The sequence below is a fragment of the Ovis aries genome, chromosome 15 (assembly GCF_016772045.2).
Source record: "Ovis aries strain OAR_USU_Benz2616 breed Rambouillet chromosome 15, ARS-UI_Ramb_v3.0, whole genome shotgun sequence".
Lineage (NCBI taxonomy): Eukaryota > Metazoa > Chordata > Mammalia > Artiodactyla > Bovidae > Ovis > Ovis aries.
The window spans coordinates 73,213,881-73,240,928 of record NC_056068.1 but is presented as its reverse complement, the minus strand read 5'-3'; the positions used below and the strand labels follow the sequence as shown (position 1 = coordinate 73,240,928).

At 44.1% G+C, this 27,048-nt stretch overlaps 1 protein-coding gene across 4 annotated transcripts in view; it reads right to left on the bottom strand.

Annotated features, from left to right (window-relative positions):
* The window catches only part of EXT2 (exostosin glycosyltransferase 2), a 141,787-nt gene that overhangs the window by 18,818 nt on the left and 95,921 nt on the right, over nt 1-27,048 (bottom strand). For all 4 annotated transcript variants that reach the window (XM_042233378.1, XM_027979639.2, XM_027979641.2 and 1 more), the window contains one exon: nt 23,426-23,592. In XM_042233378.1, the coding sequence (XP_042089312.1) occupies nt 23,426-23,592 (167 nt within the window). The remainder of the gene's footprint in view (nt 1-23,425; nt 23,593-27,048) is intronic.

Sequence of the window (27,048 nt, the reverse complement as noted above, 5' to 3'; positions counted from 1 at the left end):
TCAGACCCTCACTTGTCAAGGAAGTCAGGTGACGGCGTCTGAGGTCACACCGGTGTCAGTGTGCTCAGCTGGCTGCAGCTGGTGGCAGAGATAGTCAAGGGTCCCACACGCACACGGAATGAGCAGGGAGGGAACAGGACAGCGAGCGAGAGGCGGCGGGGAAAACAACAAGACCTTCTGCTCCCCTCAGCACCTGTCTTCTGATAGCCCGAGGCTCGTCGCGAACACGGTTTCCATTCAGCAGAGAAAGCCAGAGGCTCACCCACTGAGAGAAGGAACTCGCGTCAGCCTGCGGAACAAGCGAGAGAGATGCCACGCAAGACCCCCGAGCACCTACTGGAACCCTGGGACCCAGAGGCTCTGGGGCCAGGAGGGAAGGACAAGCAAAGAGCAGCTGAATGGAAGATTAAACTCAACCCGTATTTTTCATGAGGCAATGAATCTCTTGAGAGAGAATAGAGAGAGGCAGGGGAGATGTGACAAGAGTTTGAGGGGATGGGAGGAGGAAGACACGGGTCAGCGTCAGGTCACGGGCTTTCAAATGTTGCGCTCCTTAAGACCCACTAAACGTGAAATCATTTTTATTTCCATAACCTCAACTCCAGTTAAGGGGGGGGGGTCATACTGCTTCTCAGTCTAGTCCCAGGGGATTACTGAATGAAGCCAAAAGGAGAACAATGATTGTAACCCAAATGGCTACTCTCTTTAAATCCTGCAAGAGGTATAAACAGAGACTCTAAGTTTCTATTTCTAATGCAAATAACCATTACCCAGCCTTCAAAATTTCAAGTTGATCTTGGTGAGGCTCGCTTTGACTGACTAGGGACCAAAGACACCAGCTCCATCCAGCAATAGAAAGAAATTCTCGTGACTTCAAGCCACCGCCCTGGGGACTCAGATCACTTGTCACAGAAGACACTGTGGAACTGGCCAGGTTTGTTTTCTTCTTATTGTGCAAAGGAAGGAAACGGCATTGACCACAAACTATAATCCTGGTTGACTCTGAAGCATAAATGTGGTTCTGAACTGATTCTTTAATCCACCATAGTGCCCTCCTTATGTGCCTAAACTCCGTAATATCTTGGTGGAGAATCAAGAAGCAGAAGAACTCTTTAAAATTCCTTATGTATTTTGACCCCACCTACGTCCCCAAAAATGATTTGGGACAGTTTACTACAAAAGGCAAAAACTAGAATAAAGTCCAAACCATCAAAACAGATGATGCCCTCAACAGCTTCTCTTTAAAGATTCAAAGGTATTCCACCCATCTTAGAGATAAAGGTATTCCACCCATCTTAGAGATATTAATCCTGCTGTGAAGTTCTAGAAAAGCAATCCCACAGCAAAGTAAAGTCATAGTATAGGGATGAAGAGATTTGAGTGTTCCTATTTATTAACTCATTTACACATTTAACCCTTGGATACTTACTGAGTTTTCACGGTTTTTCAACTCAACATTTTATTTTGAGATAATTGTGGATTCAAAAGCAGCTGTAAGAAATAATGCAGAGAGATCCTGTATGACCTTTCCCTGCTGCTGCTGCTAAGTCACTTCAGTCGTGTCCGACTCTGTGCGACCCCACAGATGGCAGCCCACCAGGCCCCCCTATCCCTGGGATTCTCCAGGCAAGAACACTGGAGTGGGTTGCCATTTCCTTCAATGCATGAAAGCGAAAAGTGAAAGTGAAGTCTCTCAGCCGTGTCCGACTCCTAGCGACCCACGGACTGCCGCCCACCAGGCTCCTCCGTCCATGGGATTTTCCAGGCAAGAGTGCTGGAGTGGGGTGCCATCGCCTTCTCCGGATCTTTCCCTAGTTTCCCTCAATGGTAACATCTTGCAAAACTACAGTGTGACTTAACCACATGGTATTGACACTGATACAGCCAGGATAGAGAGCACTGCCAGCACTGAGGGTCCCTCCTTTTAAAGATCCTCTCCATCCAGATTCCCTCCGACAACTGCTAATCTGTTCTCTATCTCTACAATTTCATAATTTCAAGAAGGCTATGTATCAATGGAACCACACAGCATATATACCCTTTCAGGATTAGTTTTTTTCACTCAGTTTAACTCCCCAGAGATTCACCTAAGTGGTTGTGTGTATCAACAGTTTGCTCCTTTTCACTGGTGAGTGGTATTCCACGGTGTGGATGTACCACAGTTGGTTACCATTCATTCTCTGAAAGACATCCGGGCTGATTCATTTTTTGGCACGACAAATGAAGCTATTATGAAGAGTCATTGTGCCCACTGTGGAGGCATAAATTTGACTGCCTCTGGGATACTGCAGAGTTATATGGTAGTTACATGCTTAGTTTTATAACTGCACTTCAAAGAGTGAATACAAAAACAAAGCATATTTCTTGCTACTAAGGAGCTTACTATTTAGAAAAGCGAATGGCATTTCCATTAAAAAACTGGAGATGAAATAAAGTAAGCATGCAGGAAAAAGTACAAAACACAAAACAAAAAAAATGAGTTAAGTCGGGGGTGGTAAAGCAGGAAGAAGGAAAAAGCTTCAGGAATTTTAAGGGGAGAAAGGAAAAGAAAGTTATTAAATTACAAAGTTCAGCTAAAATCTCCACTTCCCTCAATCAGATAAATAACTAGTACAAAGTTTTACTCTTTGCTAACCCAGAGAAGACCAGATAGCTCCCCCTGAATACAAAATATGGAGTCACTTAACTTTGAAAAACACCTTATAATTTCACTCCCAGAAACTATAAATAAGAAAATTGAATGTCCAATCACATTAAGTCCACTCGGTCAATGAGTATTTCCTGAGCACCCGCTATTTGTCAAGCTCTAGGCATCCATCAGCAAACCAGGCATACACTCTAGGCATCCACCAGCAAGCCCCCCAACAGGCCCCAACAGGCCTGTCTGGATGGACCGTGCTCACTCTAGGCATACACAGCAAACCAGGCAGACAGGCCTGTCTGGATGGGCCGTGCTCACTCTAGGCATACCCCAGTAAACCAGGTAGACAAGCCTGTCTGGATGGAACACACTCACTCTAGGCATACACCAGTAAACCAGGCAGATAAGCCTGTCTGGATGGACTGCGCTCAAGGGAAATTTGTCAGTCCAGCCCCAGATCTAGATCGCGGATATAATTAGTGACCTTGGTTATAAGAAGTTAGCCCCTTCCTTCCTTCTCCAGGGGCAGTGTTCACATGTGTTCAGGACTTCTGCCCCACCTCTCAAATCTACAGCCCAACCCAAAGGCTAGATGGGATCCTAGCAATTTTACTTTTAAAGGCTGCCAACTCTTACTCTAAAGCAGGCAACAGATAGCAGCAGCTACAACCACGATTAAGGTGAACCATACACACCAATTTCGGAGCACCGAGAAACAAATCTGATCTGAGAAGTGAACTGTATATATCACACCCACTGGCCCACCTTGCTTTCCTGAGATTCCTTCTCCCAGACGTGACATGTCTAAGATTAGGGGAATATTCCATTCCTTTAAAGTTTTGTTTCTTTCTCTTCTTTCAAAACCAGGAATTGCCCTGTCTAATGCAATGACACCCACCAACCACTGTCTCAAAGTCCTGACTTTGCAAGCAGCTTTATAACTGGCGATGAATGGTGTAGCTTCACACTCGGGAACCCCACCACAGAATCCTGCTCGGAGGGCTGCGGGCACTGCCCTCCTGAGAGAGCTGTGGTGGGTTTCATTTCCCCTGGTCCCATGCCAAGTCCTGCCCACACACCTCCTCTAAGGACCTCCATCAAAATCAAGGCAGAGAAGCAGTCCATGCAAGACAAATTCCCTCTATCCCCAAATCATAAACCAAATCCTGAAGCTCTGGATTCCTGGGGCAGCCAAGGTCTGTAATCAATCCCAAAGAGACAACAGGCAGGTTTTGGAACAATAACCCGCAAACGTATGGATCCTGTCAGGGCTGGAGTATCGTGACAGTTCTCTCCTTCAGAATAGGGGGAGGGAAAGTACGCATTCTGTAAACCATCAAGTGGACCAACACCTCTTTAAAATAACTATTCCACATTACAAGCATTCATTCTTGAGGCAGAGAACTGCAGAGCCAGGTGGGCCTGCCGGTACTGCGGACAGAAAAGATGGTAAAGCGGGGCGTGGGGGGCGGTCACAGAGGGCAGGGAGCGGACAGGTCAGTGAGCTCTTCCCTCACCGGCACAAAGCTCCACGGAAAACCATGAAATCACCTCTGTGGGATGGGAGACTGTGAGGAGACGCCCTTCGGTGGTCGGACGTGCCAGCGGGCAGCACCTCCCTCCTCTTCGGGATAAGGGGCCGGAGTCCTCCATTTACTGTTTCATTAACGGCTAGGCAAACAAATTCTGGGCCTGCTGTTTTACTCTGCTCAGTGGGGAAGGAAAAAGTGTCACTCTACTTTAATTCCCAACTGGGGGCTTTTTTTCTTTTTTTTAAACCATCAGATGTTATTTCAAAGTTCAGCAGACATATTCGATTTCCTTCCCTTAATATTTGTTTGACTTACTCTCCGATGGGGACTGGGTGCTTTAGGAAAGCTCCGAGAGGTCAAACCTCATGGCAGCTTCTCTCAGCACCTCCGTGGGCCCGGGCCCGCTGCTTGGGGTCCGCTTTCAGCAGCTCGTGGGCAGCACGGCACTTGAAAACTAGCCTCTTTCCAGGCCCCGCGAGTCTGGGTGCAAATCAGTGCAGGCTGGAGACAGCCTAGGCCTAACAGAGGATTCAGGGCTCCTACAGGCTGGAGACTGGGAGCCTGAAGTGATGTGGAGAGGACCCCAGGGAGGTCATGCTCTAGGGAGGACAACTCCCTCCGACCCCAGTCTTCCTCGGGTCTCCTGTGAGGGATGCTCTGACTGAACCTGGTGGGCAGGGACCCTCACAGAATGAGTCACTCCCTTACCAGCGGGTCCTTTCGTTCCAGCTCGTTCTCTCATCTTGAGACAACAATCTCTATAAAGGCAGCTCTTCACGTGACTAAAAGGAAAGGAGAAAGACAGACAGATATCCTTTCAACAGTCCACACTCTACTGACCCGCAGGGTGGCCAGGCCCAGGAAAGGGACTCCGGGGGGAACTGTCACCCACTCGGATGTAATACACAAGGCTCACAGACAGCTTCCAGTCACCAGCTTCTTCAGACTCAAAATGGAGAAGTCACCGCAAGTCCCAGACAGCCTTTGGTTTTCAAAAAGCTCAGCTTTCTGGCAGGAAGCTGCTGTGTAGCACAGGGAGCTCAGCTTCTTGCTCCATGAGGACCCAGAGGGGCGGGAGGGGGTGGGTGGGAGGGAGGCTCCTAGGAGAGGGTGTGTGTGTGTGTGTGTGTGTGTGTGTGTGTGTGTCTGTGTGTGTGTGTGTGTGTGTGTCTGTGTGTGTGTGTGTGTCTGTGTGTGTGTGTGTGTGTGTGTCTGTGTGTCTGTGTGTGTGTCTGTGTGTCTGTGTGTCTGTGTGTGTCTGTGTGTGTCTGTGTGTCTGTGTGTGTCTGTGTGTCTGTGTGTGTCTGTGTGCGTCTGTGTGTCTGTGTCTGTTTCATGTTGTTGTATAGCAGAAACTAACACAATATTATAAAGTAACACAACACTGTAGAGCAATTACATTCCAAAAAAAAAAAAGCTCAGCTTTGGCGAAATGGAGCTAGCTATTGTAAAGCTTGAGCACAGACCCAGCACAAATGAACGCTGATCCAGAACCGCTCTAGCAAGGTTTGAGTTTGCCCATGTCCCAGACAGGGACAGGCCTGGCTCGCTGGGACGCCTGAGCAGCCATGTGGACCAACTCCTGCCCTGGCTCCACGGGGAGCTATTGCTACAGCCCATCATCCAGAGAGGAGCAGGAGACACCTGAGCCCTCAGTCCCTCCAGGCAGCCTCTGGGTCAGACCACACGCCGAGGGACGGGAACCCGTGGCGCTGGTTCCCCATGCGGGCTGTTATCTGCATCTGGGCTCTCCTTTAAGGAGGCTTTGCTTTTCATCCATGCGGGCTGTAAGAACCCAGCTTCTTGGTGCCCTAGGTGAAACCACAGGGTGTCATGGGGCCTGTTGTAGGGCCCACGGCAGGATGAGACAGGTGGCTCCAAGTACCGTAAAGAAAACCCTCCCTGGATTTCCAACAACTCTTGAGCACAATCTCAGATTTAGGACTCTAGGGCTGAAGTCTAGCAAGGACAGCAGTTAATTCCCTGTCGGAAGGCTCACAGCCACAGGTCGGTGAGACCCAGCCCAAGACGCGGTGTCTGAGGCCCTGACCCTGCAGGCGGCTCAGAGGGGGCGCCCAGGAGGACAGAGATAGCCTTTCTTCCTCTTCAAAAGTTACCCACCAGCTTTTTAAAAGGGTTGTTATGAAGTCTATGATAGGTTGTTTCCATCTTTCTGTTCTTCTAGTGAGAAGAGAAAAAGCGGGATGGTTTACTTAGAATCACAGAATCATCTCTCACTGGATGAATATATAGAGACCTTTAAAGTTAACTGATTCTATTTAAAATGTAACTGTTAGGTACTACAGGCTCAGCTCTGGAATCCTCCAACTAGCCAAGCTCCCTCAACACCAATCAAATCCGAGCCCTAGAGGCACCCGTCCTTCCCTTCCCCCTTTGTTCTTCAACCCAGGTGAACGTTAAGCCACCACAACCATTATCTAACTGGCTTATCCTGTTTTCAACCTGTCACCTCTAATTCATCCTGTGATCTCACTGACTGGACCATATATGTCTTTGCAAACCTACAACACCTCTTCACTGCCTTCAACTTTTCAGCTGACCTCTTAGCCTGTCCATCACCTGGCCCTACATGGGTGAACCAACCCCAGCTTCCGATGTCAACCCAAATGCAAGTTCTGCCCCCACCACGTCAATTGGCGTATGAGTCCCCCGTGTGACCACACTCACCCAGCATGTTCTAACGTAGGTGCTTTTCCCCTTGGTGCTTCTACAGCAGGAAAACCCACCCGGAGATGGTTTAGAGTCCTCAAGAAAAAAAAAAAAAAAAAGTGGGGCCTTCCACACTATTCTGCTGTCTTCTCCTGATTCTTTACCTGCCATCACCTTGTGGAGTTGTGAACAAAGTAACACAGATAAATTCTCATAATTTATTAGCATCCAAGCCGTTTACCCAGCGGCTGCCACCTACGGGGTGCAGAGGCAGCAGAGGAAGGGATCAGCACTTTGTGGGCCAAACAGCACATGGCTGCTCGTAGTCAACTCTCAGCCCCACGCGAACGACTGACTTTATAACCAGGATTATTAGCCAAGAGAGTTCCACATCTCTCAGGTGAAAAATGTTCAACACTTCAGTGCTACCAATAATTTTTATGGTTGGAAATGAAGATCAAAGTCCGAAAGGAAAAATAAATTCCCGGGTTCATACAGCCAGCCAAGTCTGCATGGCTCATTTTCTGCCACATGTTTTAAACGGCCTCTCTGAAAGGCAGGGGAGGGGAGAAGGAACAAGTTACATTTTATTTCTCCCCTTTTTAGGTTTGAAATAAAAGCAGACGGACGTTGGGGGGGAGGGAAATCAAACATTCGAGTAACACTATACACTGCTACTGTTCCCCCAGGAGCTTCTTGCAAATGAGTATCAAGATACTCAATAGATACTTTCCTGGTAAAATACATAAACAGATAAATAAATTATCCCAGGCTGAAAAGAATTTCCACATCTGGTAGCTCACTAGAGCTTGTCAAACAAGTCAGAAACTTGCAGGGCCAGGGAAGATCACTCTTTTGCTCCTGATTTCGGGGCTGGCTAGAGAATGTAACATTTCCCAAAGCTCTTTGCCTTCCAACAGGGAATACGACCCATTTAAACAGGCAAATGACCCCTGTGTTTTCTTCCAATTAAATAATGATACCCAGGCATTAAGTCTTGAATCCAAATGTCTATGTGCTCAAGTCACAGACACTGGAAGGAAAAAAAAAAAGAAGCCTTTCTTATAGGGTCTGGCCTTTCAGTCCCGAGAACTTGCTAGGGTGTCCCTTAAAGGGTTATATTCAACGTACTTTTAACACCTTAGAGAAGTAACATAACCTCTTCACACCTCAGTTTTCTCAGCAATAAAGCAGGAAGTGATAGAACGGTCTTCAAGGTTCCCTTCCCGTTCTGACACTAAGACAGCTTTCTGCCTGGGGTGCAATGAATGGCACCCACCGCAGGGAGGTTTGGATCCTCTCTGAACCAGGCTGGTGCAGCAGCCTTGTTGGAGGATCCCGGGACAGCCTCAACATTCCCTTCATGAGCTATTGTTTCGCAGAGGCTGGCTGAGCACTGCTGTGGCTCCAACAACTGCCTCCGGAAAAGGGATTCCAGAGGTCATGAGCGGTTTCAAGCTAACAGCCCAGGTAGCAGAGATCTTCCCCCATCACTGCTTTCATCCCTGCATGGGGCTGCCTTCCTTTCTCATAGCTCAGGCATGGAGTGTGCCATCACCGAGCTGCCTTCAGCTTCTGCTTCAAGCCCCTTAAGCAACCCGTGGAGCCTGGTGCTTTAAAACCATCTCTGTAGAGTGATGCTTCCAACCCTCCAAAAGCAGCTCTGCTTTAAAATGCCCTGGTTGGTGAGAGACATGCCTGTTTGTGAGATTGCCCTGTGGTTTGTGAGAGACTCTGGGGCCTGAGCCTGCATGTTAGGTCTGAAGAGAGACAGCAGAACCGTGATCCAAACAGGCCCCGGTCACCAGACTCTCCTTCACTAAGGCAGCGGCCCGTTCTCCCTTCCACTCCTAACGCGCTGCTGGCACCACCTCCAAATACCCCTGGATCCTCAGAGGGAGTCTGGCACTTCCTACGCATAGCATTGGATACTATTTCACATGAAACCCCACCTTACACGTTTGCCTGGCTTCTGATCCCTTAGATTCATTACAGCTGAGGGACTGGGGGAAGTCATCTGGCCTATTTTTCGGCTCCAGGCAGGACTAGTAAAACCACCTTGGACGCTGGAGGGCCGCTGGCTGCCCCTTTCGGAAAAATTCCCGTGTGGGAGACGCCTCTGTCTCTGGAGTCACAGTAAGAAAGGTCTGCCTCATGCTTTTCCTTTGATTCCCACATATTAAGCATTGTTTAAACCATTTTTTATTTAAAAGAAGATTGTGATTGTAACTACTACAGAAATGATAAAGGCTACAGACACACACAACCAAACCAAATCAGAAGAAACAAAGTTGCATATTCTAGAGAAGAATAAAAACAATCAAATAAAAAATTTTGACTATATTAAAGATGCCAATGTACCTAACCTCACCTAAGTGACCTACTAAGGCTATTAAATCTTCAGCTGCAGAACGTCTACTCTTTCTAGGGGCCTACGGAACATTTACCAAAATAGACCTTTTACTGAGCCACAGAGTCTCAATAAATTCCAAAACAATGAAATCCTATGTAGTACATTTTCTGACCACAGTGGAACCAAATCAGAAATCAATAAGAAAAACATAATTTTTAAAACTGACAAAAGTTTGCAATATATTAATGTTTTTATGGGTCAAAGAAGATATTACAATAGAAATTAGAAAATATTTTAAACTTGATAATAAAAATAGAACAAGTCAAAACTTGGAATAGTACCTAAAGCCCTAATTAAGGAGAAATTTACAGCTTGAAATGCAAATATTAGAAAAATGAATATTGAGATCACTGATCTAAACTATCAACTCAAAAGGTTAGAAAAGTAACAGCAACTTAAACTCCTGAAACTGAGGAAGAGATTAATCAAGAAAAGAATAGTTAATAAATATAAAACAAGTAAACACTAAAGAAAAGTGTATAACAAAATCAAAAGTTGATTCTTCGCAAAGAATATGACATTGACATTCCTTCACCAAGGCTGATCAAGAAAAGGAGAGAAAATGAAAATTATCAAGAATGAAAAAAAACACATCATTTCAAAATCTATAGAATTTATAAACAATAACAAGATAATGCTATGGATGATTTTATAGCAATGCATTTCACAATTTAGATGAAATAAACAGAGTCCTTGGAAAACACAACTTATCAAAAAAACTAACACAAGAAGAAATAGAGAGTCTGAATAGTACTAGAGCCATTGAAGAAACTGGGTCTGTAATAAACCTGCTAGAGTGCTGGCTGAGAACAAAGGGAGGGGAGATGGGTAGCTGCTCAGGACCAAGCTGCCGGAGCAAGAAAAGAGCAGCCATGAGCCTTTCTTCTTTCCTTACGCATCAGACTCCATGGACTACAGCCCACCAGGCTCCTCTGTCCACGGGATTCTCCAGGCAAGAATACTGGAGTGGGTTGCCGTTTCCTTCTCCAGGGGATCTGCCCGACCCAAGGATCGAACCTGAGTCTCCTGCATTGCAGGCAGATGCTTTACTGTCTGCGCCACAGGGAAGCCCCATTCCTTATGCATATACATCCCAATTTATTTGTCTCCTCTTCTCTTCCAATGTCTATTTGATACAAGAATTACTGCCAGGATTTACTTGGTACATACAAGGTACATACTTTATACAACTTATTTTTTGGATATTTGTGGTTTCCTCAGCTTCTTAAGTCTATAAATTTAGTGACCTTACAGACAAATTTTGCAAGCTTTCAGCCATTATTTCGCCAAATATTTTTTCTGCCCCACATTTTTTCTCCTCTCCTGGGACTCTGATGACATGAATGTTATATCTTTTGTGACTGTCCCACCAGCCCCTGAGTGTCTGTCCACTTTTTGTTTTTTTTTCCAATCTATTTTCTCCATGCTATTTAGACTGGATACTTCCTATTGTTTCATCCTCAAGTTCACCAATTCTTTCCTGTTATTTTCATTCACTGATTGAGCCCATCAAGTTTTAAATTTTGGTTACTGAAATTTTCAGTACTGAAATTACCATCTGGTTTTTCTTTATATCTTCTGTTTCTTTGCTGAAAGTGGAAACTTTCTATTTTTTCCACTTAACAGTGCTCTTAATTGCTTATTAGAGGATTCTTTTTTAAACAGCAGTTTTAATATCCTGGTCAAGAATTCCAGCATCTGTGTCATCTTGGTGTTGGCAACTATTGATTATCTTTTCTCAGTAAGGCTGCAATTTCCCTGGTTCTTTGTATGAGAGTAATCTTGGATTTTTTCCTGAACATGTTGAGTATTACTATGCAATGCTGCTGCCTTGTACGTGTTCAATTTTAGCATGGAGTTTAGGTTCAGAATGCATGTCCTGATCCACTTCTGTGGGCTGAATATCAATTTAATTTTCAAAGACTATATTGGGGCTATTCTGGTCCACCCAACTTGCATGCTACCCAGGGGCCACTCTGGAACCTGGGCAGTATTCTACACCATAGTTTATTTCTCATAGCTTTTCTTGTGTTGGTTCTGGTCAGTTTCATGCACGGGCTGCTTTGAAGGGAGAGGAGCACTAGTGTGCTCAGAATTTCACACACAGATTTAAAGAACCCCTCTCTAACGCAACCTTCCCTCCACTCTAGCTGGGAAGGGATGCGATGCTGCCTCTTGCTGCCTGGTTGTCTGGCGCAGGCTGGGGATGGCAGACTGGATTCCCCCCACCCCCACAACAGTCTCTGCAGCTGCCTCTTCGCTGACATTCGCTTCATGGAGGACATGCATGGTCAGGTGGGCTCCATTCACAGTCCCCAGAGTGGACAGGGGGCAGGGCAGGAGCGCCGTCTCTGCTCCTGTTAGTGCAGGATGGGGATGGACGGCAGGGCTCTGTAGACAATCTCTATAACCACAGCCTCTAGCTGGCAGGGGGACATATGGCTTCTTTGGTGGCGTCTGCCTGGTGTACAGCGGGTATGGTCAGAAGGTTCCATCTGCCTCTCTGCCTTCTTCCCAGCCCTTACAAGAGAAAGTGGGGGATGGCTGTCTGCACATTTGTTTAGCGTGTTACCTGTCCCTGTGCCATAGCCATCTCTAGCTCTGAGGCTAAGATGTATGAGAGGCAGGGAGAAATGGAGGAAGAAAGGAAGGGGAAAAAAAAAATCCAAGGGAACTGCTGGAACATCTCTTAAGTCCTGAGGATCCTAACCAGTCCGTCTTTTCCAGAAACAGGATGGGATGTGCTTGCTCAATCTTGCCCAGAATTGGAAGCCTGGAATTTATTCACTAAGGTATAAAATATTAAGGAGACCTGTGACTAAATTAGAGAAGGAATTCATAATTACACAGACATTGATATTTATGACCATTGGGACTTTGTTACTTCCCTTCTGGAGAGGGAATGTGAGGCCTCTCTCTGCATAAAGGATAGTTACATCTTCTCAGTGGAAGAACAAAGTTGCTGCTGCATGGAAGTACCAATATGCGTAGAAAGGTGTGTATGGGGGCTGTGGAGTAGCCCGAAGGGGTGGTGGACTTGCAGCTCCTAGACCCTAAATTCTGCCTTGTGATGTGGGGGCTGAGACTCAGCAAATATCTCACCTTTGCTAGGTGACTTCCTGTTAGGTTCTGTCCATAGGGGCACCAGATACAAGTTAGAAAACTGGAGAAAAGGAGAAGAAAATTACTTCTGTTTTGCCTGCTTTTCCCCGACAGCGTGGCATTTCACCCGTGTCGGCAGGTGGTTCTAACCTCTCCTGGCAGAACCAACTTCATCTTGACCTCTTGGAGTTACCAGCAATAGCAGCCAGTGGCCCCACCCCCCTCAGAGGTCTAAGGCCCAGCCCTGGCAGGAAGGGAGTGGGACGGGGTGTCTCTCCCACGCTTCCAGGTTCTGACACCCCCACCCTCTTCCCTCTCTTCCTTTGCTTCTCCCATCCTAGGGGTGGTGGATACACTCTGGAATTGTTAACTCTTTGTACTTTCAGTATTCGCTCTCTGCCCTCTCAACTCTCTAACACCTTGTACTAGAAATTTTCACACGTTAAATCCATTCTATTGAAACCATTAGTATAGATTCTGTTTTCCTGACTATATGGATTATTTGTGAATATTAAAATATGAAGCAAAATGTTCAGGTGTTTTTACCTTCACCAAAAAGAGGTTCCAAACAAACGGGTCTGAGTGGCACAGAGGCAAAAATGGAACAGTTACACAATGGCATCTTTACAGCTGGCATGGCAGGGGGAAAACAGCACTGATCTGAATTACATGTCCTTATTGCTGTGACTCAGTAACTCGGTGATACTTTGTTGTTTAGTCACTGAGCTGTGTCCAGCTCTTGGAGACCCTAGGGACTGTAGCACGCCAGGCTCCTCGGTCCTCCACTATCTCCCAGAGTTTGCTCACACTCATGTCCATTGAGTCTGTGATGCTAACCATCCCATCCTCTGCCTCTACATAAATATGTTAAAATATATATCTCTCTCTCCACATCTTTATCCACTCCTCCGACGTGGACATTTAGGATGCTTCCATGTCTTGGCTATTGTAATCAGTGCTGCAATGAATGCATGGACCCTTTCAGATCATGGTTTTCTCCAGATACAGGCCCAGGAGTAGGATTGCCGGATCACGGGTAGCTCTATTTTTAGTTTTTTAAGGAGCCTCTATACTGTTCTCCATAATGGTTGTACCAATTTACATTCCCACCAGCAGTGTAGGAGGTTTCCCTTTCTCCACACCTTCCCCAGCACTTACTGTCTGCTGGTGTTTTCCATGATGGCTATTCTGACCAATGTGAAGGGACACCTCATCGTAGTTTTGATTTGGATTTCTTTAGTGATGTGTGGATTACTTAGTTATGTTGAGCATGTTTTTATGTGCCTCTTGATCATCTGTACATCTTCTCTGGAGAAATGTCTGCTTAGATCTTCTGCCCACTTTTTTGACTGAGTTGTTTGTTTTTCTGACATTGAAGTGCACGAGCTGTTTGTATATTCTGGAGATTAATCCCTTGTTGGTCACTTTGTTTGCAAACATTTTCTCTCATTCTGTGGATTGTCTTTGTTTATGGTTTCCTTTGCTGTGCAAAGGCATTTAAGTTTAATTAAGTCCAATTTGTTTATTTTTGTTTTTATTTTCATTACTCAAGGCAGTGGATTGATAAAGATCTTGCAGTGATTTATGTCAGAGAGAGTTCTGCCTATGTCCTCCTCTAAGAGTTTTGTAGTATCCAGTCTTAAATTTAGGTCTTTAATCCATTCTGAGCTTATTTTTTAATATGGTGTTATGGAATGTTCTAATTTCAGTCTTTTACATATGGCAGTCCAGTTTTCCCAGCACCACTTATTGAAGAGCTTGTCTTTTCTCCATTGTATATTTTGCCTCCTTTGTCATAGATTAGGTGACCATAGGTACATGGATTATCTCTAGACTTTCTATTCTGTTCAACTGATCCATATTTGTTTTTGTGCCAGTACCATATTGTTTTGATGACCATCTCTTTGTAGTATTGTCTGAAGTCAGGGAGCTTGATTCTTCCAGCTCCATTCTTCTTCCTTAAGATTGCTTTGGCTATTTGGGATCTTTTGTGTTCCCATACCAATTGTAAAAATTTTTGTTCTAATTCTGTGAAAAATACTACTGGTAATTCGATAGGAATTGCACTGACTCTGTTGACTGCTTTCAGTAGTATAGTCATTTTCACAATATTCTTCTTCCAATCCAAGAACATCGTATCTCTCTCCATCTGTTGGTGTCATCTTTTATTTCTTTCAAGAGTATCTTATCGTTTTCTAAGTACAGGTCTTTTGCTTCCTTTGGTAGGTTTATTCTGAGGTATTTTATTCTCTTTGATGTGATGGTAAATGGGATTGTTTCCTTAACTTCTCTTTCCAATCGTCTGTTGTTAGTGCATAGGAATTCAAGAGATTTCTATGTGTTAATTTTGTATCCAGCAACTTTACCAAATTCACTGCTGAGCTCTAGTTTTCTGGCAGTCATCTTTCAGAATTCTCCAGGCAAGAATACTGGAGTGCAACACCATGGACTGTAGCCTACCAGGCTCTGAGGAGCCTCTCAGTCCATGGAATTTTCCAGGCAAGAGTACTGGAGTGGGTTGCCATTTCCTTCTCCAGGGGATCTTCCCAACCCAGGGATCGAACCCGGGCCTCTTGCACTGCAGGCGGACGCTTTACCGTCTGAGCCACCAGGGCAGCCCCAATGCAGTGGGTAGCCATTTCCTTCTCCAGGGGATTTTCTCCCCCCAGGGACTGAACCCAGGTCTCCTGTGTTGTAGGCAGATTCTTAACCATCTGAGCCACCAGGGAAGCCCTTCTTTGTTATAATACTCTTTAAATGCCTGTAAGATCTATACTGGCAACCTTTCCTTAACTCCTTTTCATTCCTAATAATGATAAGTTGTGTTCCTTTGTTTTGAGTGGTTTGGCTAGGGATTTATCAATTTTGTTAATTTTTTCAAAACATCAATTTTGGTGTCTATTAGTTTTCTGTTCTGTTTTCTAGCTTATTGATTTTATTAGCATTTATCTTTATCCTTTCCTTCTCTACTTGCTCTGAGTTTAACTTACCTCTTCTTTTTCTAGCTCCTTAAAATAGAACAAACTTTAGGTGACTGCTTTTAACCTTTTCTTCTTTCCTATTATATGCATTTGCTTGTTATAAATTTCCCCTAAGAACTGCTTTAGCTGCATCCCACAATTTTTCTCCAGGACTGGAAAACAATTTACTTATAATAAAATCAGCAGTTCGCAGTCTGTGTTGATGAAAGCACACAGTCATCTAACCATCATCACGATCATAAGAGAACATTTCCATCCTGAAAAGTCCCTTCTGCTCATTAGCTGTCAGGTCCGCCCTCACCCCTGGCAACATAGTTTTTCCTAGAATTTTATGCGCAGAGCATGTCAGTAAGTGGTCTTTTGCAAGTGGCTTCATTCTCTCAGTATAACAGTTCTGAGATTTATCCATGTTGCTGGATATATCAGGAGTTTATTTCTTTTTATTGCAGAATGATATTGCACAGCATAGGTATTCCATATTGTTTCTCCATTTGCAAGTTGATGTACCTAGGTTTTCTATATTATGAATGAGGCTATGAATTTCTTTTGGAATCTAGGTCATAGAAAAGTGAAACTTTTTTTTCCTTTTAAACTTTATGAGAATCTGCTAAATGTTTTTCCAAACTGGTTGTACCATTTCACATTTTTACCAACAATGTATGAGAGTTCTAAGTTGCTCCACAATCTAACCAACGTGTGGCACTGTCAGTATTTTCAATTTTATTTAGTCATAGTAGTGGGTAGGCTGCAGTCCATGGGGTCGAGAAGAGTCGGATAGGACTGAGCGTCTTCACTTTCACTTTTCACTTTCATGCATTGGAGAAGGAAATGGCAACCCACTCCAGCGTTCTTGCCTGGAGAATCCCAGGGACGGGGGAGCCTGGTGGGCTGCCGTCTATGGGGTCACACAGGGTCGGACATGACTGAAGCAACTCAGCAGCAGCAGTGGGTATATAGTGATAAGTCATTGTGCTTTTACTATAGAATTGCCCTAAAGGTTATGAGGTGGAGAGTTTTTCCATATGTTAGTCTATACCTCTATATTTTCTTTTATGAAGTAACTGCTCAAATCTCTAATTGACTTGTTTTCTCATTATAGATGTGTGAACAGTTCTTTATATATACTGAAAATATTTTTCTCAGTCAATAAATTGCGTTTTTATTTTCTTAGAAGTGCCTTTTTAAGCGTTGCTAATTTTGATGAAACCCAATGATTTCTTTTATAAATTATGTTACTTGTCTCTTACTTTAAAAAAAAGTCATTGCTTAGCTCAGGCACACTAGAACTTTGTTCACTGTTACCTTGAAGAAGTTTTTATAATTTTAGTTCTTGTATTTAGGACAAGATCTATTCTGAACTGACATATGGATATCGAATTTCTCCAGCACTATGTAGTGAAAAGCCGATTCCACCTCTACTGAACTGACTTGAGTCTTTTGCAGAAAACTGACTGACCACACATGGAGTCTATTTCTAGACTCTTTATATTCTGTTTCATTGATCTACACGTCTAAGTTTACACCAATACCACAGAGTCTTGATTACGTTAGCTTTCTATGTCTTAAAATAAGGCAGTCTTATAATTTTGTCCTTCTTTCTTAAAACTGCCTTGGCTTTTTCAGGTCCATTGTGTTTCCATTTCAATTTTAGAACCGCTGTCAATTTCAATTTTCTAAGAAAGCCTTCTGGGATTTTGACTGTGCTTGCTTTGAATCTATAAATCAGTTTGGGGAGAACTTACCCCTTAATAATGGTGAATCTTCGGATTCAGATGTATGATACATCTTTCCATTTATGAAGCTGTTCGATTTCTTTGAGCAATGTTTTATAGCTTTCATTGAACCAATGGGGCACACATTTTACTCAGTTTTTCAAGTTGACTTGCCCTACCCTTCTCCATGCAGCCACTGATCTTTCAATCACTGAAGATTTAGTTTGTGCTTCCTATAAATGAAATCATAAAATATGTTCTCTTTTTCACCTTGCTTCATTCACTCAGCATAATTATTTTAAAATATATCTATGGTCCCATCACTTCATGGGAAATAGATGGGGAAACAGTAGAAACAGTGTCAGACTTTTATTTTTGGGGGCTCCAAAATCACTGCAGATGGTGACTGCAGCCATGAAATTAAAAGATACTTACTTACTCCTTGGAAGAAAAGTTATGACCAACCTAGACAGCATATTCAAAAGCAGAGACATTACTATGCCAACTAAGGTCCGTCTAGTCAAGGCTATGGTTTTTCTTGTGGTCATGTATGGATGTGAGAGTTGGACTATGAAGAAGGCTGAGCGCCGAAGAATTGATGCTTTTGAACTGTGGTGTTGGAGAAGACTCTTGAGAGTCCCTTGGACTGCAAGGAGATCCAACCAGTCCATTCTGAAGGAGATCAACCTTGGGATTTCTTTGGAAAGAATGATGCTAAAGCAGAAGCTCCAGTAATTTGGCCACCTCATGCGAAGAGTTGACTCACTGGAAAAGACTCTGATGCTGGGAGGGATTGGGGGCAGGAGGAGAAGGGGACAACCGAGGATGAGATGGCTGGGTGGCATCACGGACTCGATGGACGTGAGTCTGAGTGAACTCCGGGAGATGGTGATGAACAGGGAGGCCTGGCGTGCTGCGATTCATGGGGTCGCAAAGAGTCGGACACGACTGAGCGACTGAACTGAACTGATGTTGTATGTATCAATAGCTCATCTACTTATTACTAAGTAGTACTCTACTGTATGGATATACTACAATTAGTTCATTCATTCAACTTCTGATAAGATTTTTTTTTTCCTCCAGTTTTTTGCTTTTACAAATAAACACTGCAAGTACAAACACTAAAACTTACATTACCGTACAAGTATTTACGTATACATACGCTCTCATTTTTCTAGGGTAAATCTCTGTGGGAAGAACGAACAGTGGGGTCACATTGTAGATTTACACTCATCATTTTACACACCAAACTGCTGTCTAAAATGGTTATGGACCACAGTAAAGTGGAAAGGCATGCAGGCCAGAATAATCTGTCTCCTGTCTTTCATGTGCATGCTGGTAGTGAAAATTTGTTTTTATCAAATATTACTAATTATTGCTGAATGGATTGAGCTGGGTTAGGCACAGAGGATGCAGCAATGAATAAGATGGCCATATTTCTGTCCCTATGGGGCTTACATTCTAGAAGAAAAGCAGGCACTAAACAACATATTTCACAATCATTTGCTTACAAAACGGGTGAGTGCTCTAGTCTGGAGACTTTCTGAAAGCTTCTTTTGATCTGAGTGCTGAAGGATGAAAAACAGTCAACAAGATAGATATAATCCTAACACACAGTGATAACTGTGACAAAGAAGTAGTTCTGGGCTCCCACATAACCCCCCAGGACATAAATTTTTATTAACTGATTTGTTTATTCTCTTAATCCATCAAGTCTACATGAAAATAATCCCAGGCTTTGGCATAAAAAACAGGATTTAGGAGTACCATCCTCTTCTGTCTTCTGATTTTAAACACAGAACTTGGTACCCTCCCCGGAAGAGAACTGTCCCTTCTGAATGATGAAAACAACCACAAACCCTCCCCATGAATCACTGGATCACGAGAAGGCTGGCAGCAGTCGTGGCAGAGCAGCTGATGAAGCGTCTCATAAAGAGCACAGCATATGGCCCACCAGCCAGCACAGGCACTTACTAAGTGCTGCCCGTGCAGTGGCGCTACACAATCTTATCTACTGTACACAACAACCCAGCGAGGCAGACACTGTCAGCACCATCCTGCGCAAGAATAAACCACAACCCAGACAGAGTACATAACTCGGCCGTGGCGACAGGATAGAAACTTAGGTCCAGCACGAACTGTTTCATACTATTAGTTATTATGCAAAAGATGACTTTACAACAGCACCCTAAAGCACCAGTGGTAGGGATGCCTAAGAAACAAACCTGTTTTCTTTAGTACCGAGGTAATTTAGTGATGGACAAGTGATAGACAGATGGTTCTGAGGACTACTTTTGAGGACCAGTAGTCTCTGACATGGTAAAATCCTCAAGGAAGACAATATAGTGTTACTCAAACTTGGATTCAGATCCCAACTCTTCCACTTATTTAGCTGCGTGACTGTAGGCAAGTCATCTAATCTTGCTTAGTCTCAGTAAAGAAAAGAAAAGAAAAAAAAACCCAACAAAACCCAATAACTGCCTAGGAGGTTTGGGAAAAGATCATTCAGTTCAGTTCAGTTCAGTCACTCAGTCGTGTCCAACTCTTTGCGACCCCACGAACTGCAGCACGCCAGGCCTCCCTGACCATCACCAACTCCCAGAGTTTACCCAAACTCATGGTCATTGAGTCAGTGATGCCAACCAATGATCTCATCCTCTGTTGTCCCCTTCTCCTCATGCACTCAATCTTTCCCAGCATCAGGGTCTTTTCAAATGAGTCAGCTCTTCGCATCAGGTGGCCAAAGTATTGGAGTTTCAGCTTCAGCATCAGTCCTTCCAGTGAACACCCAGGACTGGTCTCCACTGGTGTATGTAAACACCCATAAGCAAACTGGTAGCAACATAGTAAGCAACACATAGATGGTAATTAGGCAAGCTATTCCTTTCTTAGCATCTGGAGAAGACCCCCCATTCCTAGAGATGAAGGGTGTCCCTGCCCCCTACCTCCTGATACACAATTGACTTCTTCAGAGGTAACGTGGAGTAAACACAGGGCATCAGAGGAAAGAGATGAAGATTTAAGCTCAGTCCCTCTGGGTTTTGCACTTCCTCTCCTCAATACATTTTTTGTCGCTCTAAATAAACTCAAGGTTGAAAGAGATTTCAGGCTGCAATATTTCTGAGGTCCCAAGATTTTAAGCCAGGGTTGAAAGGAATTCATCCAGGGTACCTTTCTTTCATCAGACTTCATTTACACCGACTGCAGATAGCAAAGAGGCAAGCACTCTGTACATCTTAGCTACCTTTTCTCATTTGAAATGTTCCCATTTCCCACCTTCCTTTTACCACAAAAACAAACACATGGCTATAGTTTGAAGCCATTACATGCAGTGGAGAGAGAAAATATTGGCAGGAAGAAAACCAGGTGTGTTTGCCATGGGTTGGCTAGAGAAATAAGTAATTTGCTTTTTTTTTTAAAAAAAGGGAATGATAGTGTATGAAAAATCACCCAACACCCTAGGTGTGATGATAGGAAACACATCTCTATGAATGGAAATAAACCCAGGAAGGTGAGTCTATGTACCAGCTACTTTCACGCCTTTCACTGGCCAGTAATGGTACTGACCAGGGTATTCACATATCAGCCTGATTCACAGCAATTTCTTTTATACTCAATGGATACATAAGTATATTTTATATATAATATACATTATATATAATTATAAAATGTTGAACTTAAAGCTCAACATTCAGAAAACAAAGATCATAGCATCTGGTCCCATCAATTCATGGCAAACAGATGGAGAAACAGTGGCAGACTTTATTGTTTTGGGCTCCAAAATCACTGCAGATGGTGACTGCAGCCATGAAATTATAAGATACTTGCTCCTTGGAAAAGAAGTTATGGCCAACCTAGACATCATATTAAAAAGCAGAGACATTATCTTGTCAACAAAGGTCCATCTAGTCAAAGCTATGATTTTTCCAGTAGTCATGTACAGATGTGAGAGTTGGACTACAAAGAAAGCTGAGTGCCAAAGAATTGATGCTTTTGAACTGTGGTGTTGGAGAAAACTCTTGAGAGTCCCTTGGACAGCAAGGATATCCAACCAGTCCATCCTAAAGGAGATCAGTCCTGGGTGTTCATTGGAAGGACTGATTTTGAAGCTGAAACTCCAATACTTTGGCCACCTGATGTGAAGAGATGACTCATTTGAAAAGACTCTGATGCTGGGCAAGATTGAGAGCGGGAGGAGAAGGGGACGACAGAGGATGAGATGGTTGGATGGCATCACCGACTCAATGGAAAGGAGTTTAAGTAAGCTCCAGGAGTTGGTGATAGACAGGGAGGCCTGGCATGCTGCAATCCATGGGGTCACAAAGAGTTAGACACAACTGAGCGACTGAACTGATAGATAGTTATTTATATATAATACACATTATATATAATTATTTTTATATATTTCCATATATGTTAAATTATTTCTGTCCATGGGATTCTCCAGGCAAGAATACTGGAGTGGGTTGCCATCTCCTTGTCCAGGGGATCTTCCCAACCCAGGGACTGAACCCAGGTCTCCTGCATTGCAGGCACACGCATTAACCTCTGAGCCACCAGGGAAGTCCAGATATAAAAAGGGCTTCCCTGGTGGCTCAGGGGTAAAGCGTTTGCCTGCAATGTGGAAGACCTGGGTTCAATCCCTCAGTCGGTAAAATCCCCTGGAGACGGAAATGGCAATCCATTCCAGTACTCTTGCCTGGAAAATTCCATGGACGTAGGAGCCTGGTAAGCTATAGTCCATGGGATTACACCTGGGGGAGTATGAGCTTTTAATTTTTGGTGCTGGTGGTCACAGGGGGGATTCCTATTTCTTCCCTTTAAAATCCACTTTTAGTGGACACTGAATTTCCAAATACATGAGGTTTTCTGAAGTATCTTTGATATTAATTTCTTATTTAAATGCTTTCTTCTCTGCAATAACTGTGTTATTTTTCAGTCTTCTAACTTTATTGCGGCTTTTAATGGCTAAATCAAAGATATCTCTTGGTAAATGTCATACCGCACTGGAAAATAGGTGAGTTATTTTCATATCTTTAAAAATACGATTTCTAACATAATTCCACAGTGCTAAGAGAATAGACTCTATGATGTCAATACCTTTAGACCACGAGATTTTTGCACCTTGTTTTATGTCCCTGGCTACGTTCCAATGTCTCCTAGTTTACAGTCTATGGGAAATTGAACAGAATTTGTATCCTATTATTGTGTGAAAGTTGTATGAATCTTAATTATGCTGACTTGGTTCATGGTGCCTTTCAGGTCTATTATATCTTTCTACTTTTCTGCATATTCATTCTATTAATTTTTGAAAGTCTGATATTGAAACTCCTACTAAAAATCTTAATTTACCTACTTTAAAAAAAGAACTGTAATATATAGCAGAACTATTCGTAACTTTGTTCTGTATTTTCCAAGTCTCCTATAAATGTGCTGTCTTACTTTGATAATTTAAAAAACAAGAAAAAAAATCCACTTTTAAGGCTTAGAAAATAAATTTCTATAACACATGTACCAAATATGGCTTCATTAAATAAAGTTTCAGGATTTCTTGGAACCTCAAATTTAACAGATCTTGAGTCAACTAGAGAAGATGGTTACCTCTCTCCCCAAAGCAGGATGACTACTGGGGATAAATTCCCCCACTTTCCCTTGCGCCGGCTGTGGCTAATTGATGTGCACACCCTGTTTTGGTTGGCTCTGATACCCCCAATTCGCCCCCACAGCCCCAGGCCTCTGCCTGTCACCATCACGCATCTCGTGGACATCCTCTCTGACAGGACGCATCAATTCCTAGTGCTTTTCACCAGGCCTCGGCTCTGGCACTTTCCCCTAGGGAGACCTTTCCTGGTCTCCATACTTAACCCTTGAACCCAGCCTAATCCATCAGCCTCACTGAATGAACAGTGATAGAGAATGCTTCTCCCCAAAGACAGGCAGCCAGCCTCTGCACTTAAAACTCAGAAAGCAAGCCATCAGCGGGGTCTGCTTTCTATCTGTCAGTGTGGCCAGCTTCTTCACTTACTGATGTTTTTATTGTGGCCATGCCCAGCTGCTTGAGTCTAGGCAGTGCTCTTCATGGAGACATCAGTAAAGGGCTTGTTAAATCTCATATATGCTCTTTTGAAAACATCCCCTGGGACTCTCCTTGGGAGTTCCCCAAACTGGCAGACAGCGCAATTGTCATTTTGGAATAGGGGTTCCCTGAAGCTCTAAAGAACAGCTTTGTGACCCACACTCCCAAACACGCTTTTTGGGTACTACTACAAATCACAACTTCAGAGAATGAAATATAACCCTCTGTATTAGAAAAGATAAGCAATAACGGGCAATAAATATTAAATACGAAAACACACTGTTTGAGACCTCCTTACCTCATAACCGAACTGCAGTTCATCAGAGGTCAGCATGATGATATCATCATCAATAGCCAGGACGGCCTCTGTCTCGATTTCATCGTAAGGGAAGAAGCGGTTACTCAACTTGTTTTCAGCTGTTCTCACAACTTTTAATGGAACCCGGATTTTGGGCCACAGAGAATCTGGAAATAGGAAAAAAAAAAAAAAAAAAAAACCCAAGGTATTTATGACTTTTCTTACTTCTCTGAAAAGATAAACTGGTAAAAGCCGTGTCTCACAAATAAGACAGAAGCAGCAACTCAAAGCTGTGACTCTCATGAAATCCACAGGCACAGGGCTTTCCTGGTGGCTCAGTGGAAAAGAATCAGCCTGCCAATGCACGAGATGTGGGTTCAATCCCTGATCCAGGAAGATCCCACACGCCAGAGAGCAACCGAGCCCGTGTGCCACAACTGCTGAGCTGGTGATCTGGAGCCCAGGAGCCCCACCTACTGAGCTCACGAGACGCAACTACGGAAGTCCTGTGCGCCCTAGGGCCCACACTCGGAAACAAGGGAAGCCCTTCCCTGAAAGGAGAAGCCCTCACACCGCAGCTAGAGTAGCCCCCACTCTCCATAACTGGAGAAAAAGGCCATACAGTGACGAAGACCCAGCACAGCCAAAAATAAATAAACAAGAATATGGGGGAAAAAACGAAAACCGCATGCACAGCTATAGGAGGACATTCTTAAAGATGGATTTTTATAATATATTATAAATATCTCTTCTCTCTACATCCTTACAACGCTGCTGCTGCTCAATGCTGTCTTAACCAGAATCCACAAACAGGCTCCAAGTCACACCTGAGAGGCAGGGCAGGGGCGGGCCAAATGACTTGATGAAGGTCACAGGGCAGGACAGAAGCAGGCATGGGCCCTGTCTGCCTCATTCTCAGGCCCATGGTTTGAACACCAGGACTTGACCACCTGGCCACCTCTGCATAATCCTTCCAGGTGTGTACACCCAGCCGCAAACTTGCCTGCAGCCCCTCTGGGAAACATATGCTGAAAGAAAATAAGAGTGCCCACCTCCACCACCAATGGCTCCCAAGGCTGCCAAAGTCACCCTCACAAAACCGTGGCCCTGAATGAGTTCAGCTTTCCTAACTCAGCACCTCACTGCTCAACAGCTGCTCTCTCCTGACTCACTGGGTTTGGGTTCTCATCATGACCAATTTACAGAGTAAATATCAAATTTCTAGGTCTGATTACATGGGATTTTCTGGTATACTGAAGACCCACGAATTTTTTCCCATTCTACTTTGAAGCAATTCAACCTCAGGTTCTTCATTTTAAAGTGATGCATTTAGCAGAGAATGAAATGAACACTTCTTTGGTACAGGACCTATGTCCACAGACCTCAGGGTTCTTTACAGAGGGCAGTTTGTTCTTCACGCAACATTCGTCAGATGAGAACAGAAAGGTATCATATTGCTTCCAGAAACCTAACACATAATTGTGGGATGGTCTAGTTTTGTGAGTCTTGAAGCCCCAAAATGCCTGTGGCCACTCTGAAGTCACCATACCGAAGGAGAAGTGTGACAGAGGGAAAATCAGGAGGCAAAAAGGTTGCCCTAACAGACACCAGATAAAATATCTTAACTTCTGCATAATTTACAATATGTCCAGGTAAGGCGCTCCTAGGTTCTTGGAAGAGGCCTGTGAAAGTGAGAGGCCCTGTAATTAAAGAAGATATTCCTTCATCTATATATATATATATCTTCTTCTTCATATATATATATGTATATATATGAAGAAGATATTCCTCAAGTTCTAAATAAGCCTAGAGCCTAAAACTCCTGGTGACTCAGATTGTAAAGAGTTTTCCTACAATGCAGGAGGCCCAGGTTCGATCCCTGGGTCGGAAAGATCCCCTGGAGAAGGGAATGGCTACCCATTCCAGTATTCTTGCCTGGAGAATTCCATGGACAGAGGAGCCTGACAGGCTATAGTTCATGGGGTCACAAAAAGTCAGATGCAACTGAGCTACTAAGACTTTCAGAGCCTGAAAAAGCTTAGGGCCTAAAAATGTGTTCAACTCCAAAAAAAAAGCATGTTTGGGAAAGGACTGGAGACCAAAGAAATGATCCAATGGGTCAGTGCCTTTTAATCAATAATTGACCTGGTCCAGAATGACATAATCCAAACTGTCTTCAGAATAAATGGATAGGCACAAGACTAAGAGACTGGAGACCTGAGTTCTGCATTACCCATGGCGCTCTTAGGCAGGTCCCTTCTTCTCGGGGTAAGAATACGTGGAGAGAGAGAAGGGAACCTTCATTAAGCAACCAGTATACGCCAGATACTTCATAGGTGCACTGTCATTCATCCTCCTGACAACTCTATGGAGCAGAAATTATTTACAAAGTAGGATTCACAAGGCTCAGAGAGGTTAAATACATTGGCTGGGGTCAGGGCTAAATGATACAGCTAGTATTTAAATCTAAGTCTGTTTAGCATCAAAGACCAAAGGACCCGCACCACTTATTGCAGCTTGAAAATGTCATGTTTCTCTGGATCTGGAACAAAAACAATCATCCTTATTCTTCTCTGCTTCCCATTCCCTCTTCCAGTTAAGTCAAAGAAATCCCTGTCATAAATCCAAATCCTCAGAAAACATGACTAAACTGTAATACCTAAAAGTGAAGGAAGTTACAGCTCTAACGAGATCAGTGGTCATCTTTAGATCAGTGGTTCTCAAATGGTGTCGGGATTCCTTCGTGCTCTTAAAAACTGCTGAGATCCCCAAAGAGGTTTTATTTATGTGGGACACACACACACACTTTATTATATTCTGAATGAACACCAAGGGAACTTTAAAACCTCAGGACACACAAGCACACACTCTGTCAGCCAGGAGAGTGGTAATGTCATCCCATGTTGGGCAGCCCCTGGAAAACCCCGTTATGCACATGTGAAAAATATAAGCGTGGGAAAGCAGGGTGACTCAGCATTCTCGGAGAAAGAATTTCAGCCTCACCAACCCTGTGAAAGGACCTCAGGGATGCTCCACAGTCCCCGGACTGTGTTCGAGACCTTGTATTTAGATTTGGGTATTGCAATAGAGCTGCCCAGCGTGGCTCAGACGATAATCTGCCTGCAATGCAGGAGACCAGGGTTCAATCCCTGGTTCGGGAAGATTCCCTGGAGAAGGGAATGGCAACCCACTCCAGAATCCTTGCCTGGGGAATTCCATTGGCAGAGGAGCCTGGAGGACTACAGGCCGTGGGGTTGCAAAGAGTGAGACACGACCGAGCGACCAGCACACTAACGCTCACAACAGAAGAACCCACAAACTGGGAGGCAGGAGGAGTTGATGAGGACAGTACAGGTCCTCAGATCCAGATCTCTTCAGACTGAATACGCCAGTTGTCACGCACTGCCTCTCAGCACTGCCCTGTAGGTGATACTGGCAGCCAGCCCCATCACAATTTCCCCTTTGCCTGCTGACATGACGTTAACCTTTATCAGCAGCAGGTGCTGGAGGGACGCTGGGAGGTAAGGGGCTTTGCTTTCTGCTTCAGGTGTGCCTTTTTTACTTGCTCCTTTGGTACTTGGCCAGCAGGCAGGTAGCAGCACCCCTCTCCAGCACGTGTAAGT